General features: G+C 38.8%; 1 protein-coding gene across 1 annotated transcript; it reads right to left on the minus strand.

Annotated features, from left to right (window-relative positions):
• Positions 1 to 3,456: 3,456 nt before the first annotated feature.
• Positions 3,457 to 4,407, minus strand: LOC101823814 (taste receptor type 2 member 125-like). The gene has a single exon (XM_005072966.1). The coding sequence runs from the start codon at positions 4,405 to 4,407 to the stop codon at positions 3,457 to 3,459; it is 951 nt and encodes a 316-aa protein (XP_005073023.1).
• Between the last annotated feature and the right edge of the window lie 636 nt (positions 4,408 to 5,043).

The raw sequence follows: 5,043 nt of genomic DNA on the forward strand, positions 1-5,043 counted from the left end.
CCGTTCCAACATAGGCTGTGATTAACGTTTATTTGTTATCTTGGGCACTCTACAGGTGTAAGATGATATCTCTGGGTAATTTTGACCTGCATTTCCCTGATAGCTAAGGATGTTGAACATTTCTTTAAATGTATCTCAGCCATTCGAGATTCTTCTGTTGAGAAATCTCTATTTAAATCTGTATCCAATTTTTTAAGATTTTTCAATTTCAATGATAAAACAAAATTGCTTCACATGTCAATCCCAGCTTCCTCTCCCTCATCTCCTCCCCCTGGCTTCCAAGCCACTTTCAGTTCTCCACCCAGCCCCACTCGGTTCCCCAGGGAGGGTGAGGTCCTCCATGGGGGATCTCCAGAGTGTGTCATTTCATTCAGGGCAGCGCCTAGGCCCTCCTCCAAGAGTCCAGGCTGAGAGAGCACCCCTCATTCTGGGATAAGCACCCAAAAGTCCATTTGTATGCCAGGGATAAATACTGATCTACTACCAAAGGCCCCATAGATTGCCTTGGCCTCCTCACTTATGCCCACATTCAAGAGGTCTGGATCAGTCCCATGCTGGCCTCCCAGTCATCAATAAGGGTCCAAAAGCTCCCACTTGTTCAGGTCAACTGTTTTTGTGGGTTAAACCAACCCAGTCTTGACTCCTTGCCTCCTTTCCCTTCTCTGGGGAACCATGCATATCTCTTTTACAGTCCTATCTGTTTGCCAGTCCTCCCTCTCTGTCACTGGGTTCCAGGAGTTCAGTTCATTGTTTAGCTGTGGATGTCTGCCTCTGCTTTCATTAGTCAATGGATGCAGGTACTAGAATGTCATACAAGGAAGTCCTCAAACTCATTATCAGGGAGGGGCATTTAAGGTAGTCTCTCTACTACTGCTTAGCTTGCCAGTTGGTGTCATCTTTGCAGATCTCTCCTCAAATCTATAATGCCTCTCTATATTATGGTATCTTTCATCCTGCTCTCCTCTGTTCTTTTCTGGACTCAAACTTTCTGCTCTCTCATGTCCTCCAATCCCCTTCTCTTCTCCACCTCTCTTTTTCTGGATTCCTCTCTCCTGCCCCCCATGCTCCCAAAATGCTCTGGAGAGCTTGCCTCCTTCCCCTTCTCTGGGGTACCATGCATATCTCGCTTACAGTCCTACCTGTTTCCCAGACTCTCTGGCAGTGGGATTGTAGGCTGGCACTCCCCTGATCCATATCTAGGGGATCCATATATGAGGGGGTACATACAATGTTTGTATTTTTGTGACTGGGTTACCTCACTCAGGATGGTTTCTTCTAGTGCCATCCATTTGCCTGCAAATTTCAAGATTCCATATTTTCCTGATGAGTAGTACTCCATTGTGTAAATGTACCATGTTTTCTCTATCCACTCTTCAGTTGAGGGGTATGTAGGTTGCTTCCAGGTTCTGGCTATTACAAAAATGCTGCTATGAACATATGAATGCAGATCTTTTGACTATAAGCCTATGAGTAGAATTGCTGGGTCTTGTGGTAGACTGATTCCCATTTTTCTGAGGAATCTCTATACTGATTTCCAAAGTGGTTGTATGAGTTGGCACTCCCACAATCATAGGAGAAGTATTCCCCATTATCCACATGCTCTCCAGTGTAAACTCTCATTGGTGTTTTTGATTTTAGTCATTCTGACAGGTGTAAGATGGCATCCCAGAGTTTTTTTTTTTGGTTTGCATTTACCTGATGGTTAGGGAAGCTAAACAATTTCATAAGTGTCTCTCAGCCATTTTAGACTCCTCTACTGAGAATTCTCTATTTAGTTCTGTACCCCATTTTTTAATTGGATCCTTTGGTGTTTTGGAGACTTGCTTCTTGAGTTCTTTGTAAATTTTGGAGATCAGCTCTCTGTCAGATGTGGGGCTAGTGAATATCTTTTCCCATTGTGTGGCTGACTTTTTGTCTTGTTGACTGTATCCTTTAACTTACAGAAGCTTCTCAATTTCAGGAGGTCACATTTATTATTTTCAACTTCAGTGTCTGTGCTATTGGTGTTATATTCAGGAAGTGGTACCATCTACGAATTTGTTCAAAGGTACCTCCCAATTTCTCTTCTAAGAGGTTTAGTGTGGCTTGATTTATGTTGAGGTCGTTGATCCATTTGCACTTAACTTTTGTGCAAGGAGATAGACATGGATCTATCAGCAGTCTTCTACATGCCAGCATTCAGTTATGCCAGCACCTTTTGTTGAAGATGCTTTCTTTTTCCATTGTACAGTTTTAGCTTCTTTGTGAAAGACCAGGTGTTCCTTCATATGTGCATGGAGTATTCAATTCAATTCCATTGGTCTAACTGTCTATTTTTGTGCCAATATCAAGCTGTTATCAGGACTATAGCTCTATAATAGAGCTTGAAATCAGTGATAGTGATGCCTCCGGATGTTGCTTTGTTGAACAGGGTTGTTTTGGCTATCCTGAGTCTTTTGTTTTTTCCAGATATTACGTTGATCCTACCTATCCAAAGCATGGGAGATCTTTCCATTTTATGATGTCTTCTTTAATTTCTTTCTTGAAAGACACAAATTTATTGAAATATAGTTATCTCACTTGTTTTGTTAGCATTACCCCAAGGTTATTTGGTGTTTTGATGTCTTGAGTTCTTTACACATTTTGGGTATCAGTCCTTTGTCACATGTGGGGTTGGTGAAGATCTTATCCCATCTGTAGGCTACCATTTTGTCTTATTTACCATGTCCTTTTCCTTACATTAGCTTTTCAGTTTCATGAGGTCCCATCTATTAATTGTCTATGCTGATATCTGTATTAATGGTGTTTTGTTCAGGAAGTTGTCTCCTATGGCAATGTGTTCAAGGCTATTTCCCACTTTCTCTTCTATCAGGTTCAGTATAACTGAATTTATGTTGAGGTATGTGATACACTTGTACTTTAATTTTTATCATATTGTTATTTATATGTAGTTGTGTCATGCATATGCATATGGGTGTGCTTGTGTGCACATGTCTGTGTGTTTAAAGGTGTACACTGGATGTCTTCTTCTATGAATTAAACCTTATAATCTTGATATAAGATCTCTCACTAAAACCTGGAGTTTGATGTTTCATCTAAATAGTAATGCTCATAATATTCCTTTGTTTCATCCTTAAGTGCAGTACTGTGCCTAACTTTGGTTACTAGGGAGCTATCTGCAGGTCTTTATGCATAAATAGTTAAAAAAACATACTGGCCTATTTCCCTAAACAATAGTTGTATTTTCAAAATAAAAATTAATGACTTTGAAATCTCAAATAATTTACTGCAATTGAAATTTTTACTTAAAATATTCTTACATTTAGATGTTTCATACTCCCATTCATCTCAAAGTTATTTTTTGTTTGTATAGCACTTATTTCTTATAGATTGCAAGTATATTAGCAACATATTCATTGAAATGAAGAATAATTTCTTAGGAAGTAATCCTCACTGAAATTATGTAAAATCATATTCTCAGTGTGCCAGGGACCCAAGGGTCCATCCACATCCTTGGATATTGCTCCTTAGCAGTGACAGCACCGAAAGAGAGGGCTGCCTCAGCTTACTGTTTCCCATAATCAGTACCCATGAATGGATTGATGGAAAAGCAATTATACCAACAAAGAAAAAATAGTTTAAAAAATTCTTTTCTTCAAATTCATAGCTCAAAAGCTGTACAAAAGTAGATAAAGTAAAAATTACATACAGCAGAATGAAAGCAACCACAGTTTTCAAGGCTTTGATGTGAACTATGGTGCTGGTGTCTCTGGAGCTTTTGGAAATGTGCTTTATCTTCTTCAGATGTTTCCATAGGGAGAAGATGAGCAGAAAAAACGTTGTCATGGAAACAGTGAAAGGTATTAATGTGAACATACTATTTGTTAATTCAAGAAGCCTGAAACAGTATGTAGCATTCTTTAATTTATAACTGTAAGATATGTTTGCTTTGAACTCATTCATACACATATCTACCCTTATGTTTGTCACTAAAATATTTAAAAACAAGAGGAACAGAGACAGCAGCAATGCCACTGAAACCACCTTTTTAAATCTCCACCTTAGGTAGAGGAAAATAGAGTTAGAAAAATTGGCTATCTTGAGGAAATAAAGGATGCTGAGGATAGTGGCCAGCCAGATACTAAAATGGTTAGAAATTACCCAGATAAGATTTGTCAGTCTTACTGTTTGTGGAGCCAATTTTAAGTCTGGGTACACTACAAATATTGATAACATTATGTACAGTGACCACAACACAGTGATCCTGGAGATGGCTAGAGCAGTAAGGAGAAGATCCACTGTAGAAATCTTTCGTCTCTTGATCCAATCCATGATGTTCCTCAGTGCTATGAATCCATTCCCAAAACTCCCAGTTATGAACTCCACATTGAATATTATTGCAGATATCACTTGCACAGCATCACTCATTGTCTTTAAGAGAATGTTCTGGTTCCTAAAGTCACTGAAGAAGTGGTAATGCAATCATATAATTTTAAATGCTGGGTCTCTACAATTTTTAAAAATACACAACATATTCTCTCATTTTAGATTTCATATGCAATAATAAACAAACAAACAAATATGTTGAGATAACTTCATGAAAGCATTGCATTTTCTAAGTCAGGTGGAGTTCCATCCAGATGCGTTGTTCCAATAGCATCCCAGCATCTATTTAACTGATGATAAAGGACATGATACAGTTTCATATGCTAACATGAAAATTCACATACATTTATTTGCATCATCTACATGAATTTGCCTTTTATTTTTAGACAAGTTCTGAGAAAGGACCATTCAAAAAACTATGTTATGGAAGAGGAAAAAGTATCAGTTTTTTTAATTAAAATTAGAAACAATCTTATTTTAAATATCAATCCAAGTTCCCTCTCCCTCCCATCTTCCTGTGGCCCTACAGATCCTCCATCCCTTCCCCATTCTGCTCCACAGGGGGGTGAGCCCTTCCATGGGGCATTAACAAGTCCATCACATCATTTGGGACAGGGCCTAGGCTCTTCCCCATGTGTCTAGGCTGAGAGAGTATCCCTTTATGGGGAATGGGCTCCC

The sequence above is a fragment of the Mesocricetus auratus genome, unplaced genomic scaffold, assembly GCF_017639785.1.
Source record: "Mesocricetus auratus isolate SY011 unplaced genomic scaffold, BCM_Maur_2.0 Super-Scaffold_100001, whole genome shotgun sequence".
Taxonomy (NCBI): Eukaryota; Metazoa; Chordata; class Mammalia; order Rodentia; family Cricetidae; genus Mesocricetus; species Mesocricetus auratus.

Coding starts and splice junctions, on each gene's coding strand:
- LOC101823814 (XM_005072966.1), bottom strand. CDS start 4,407: ATGAGTGATGCTGTGCAAGTGATATCTGCAATAATATTCAATGTGGAG.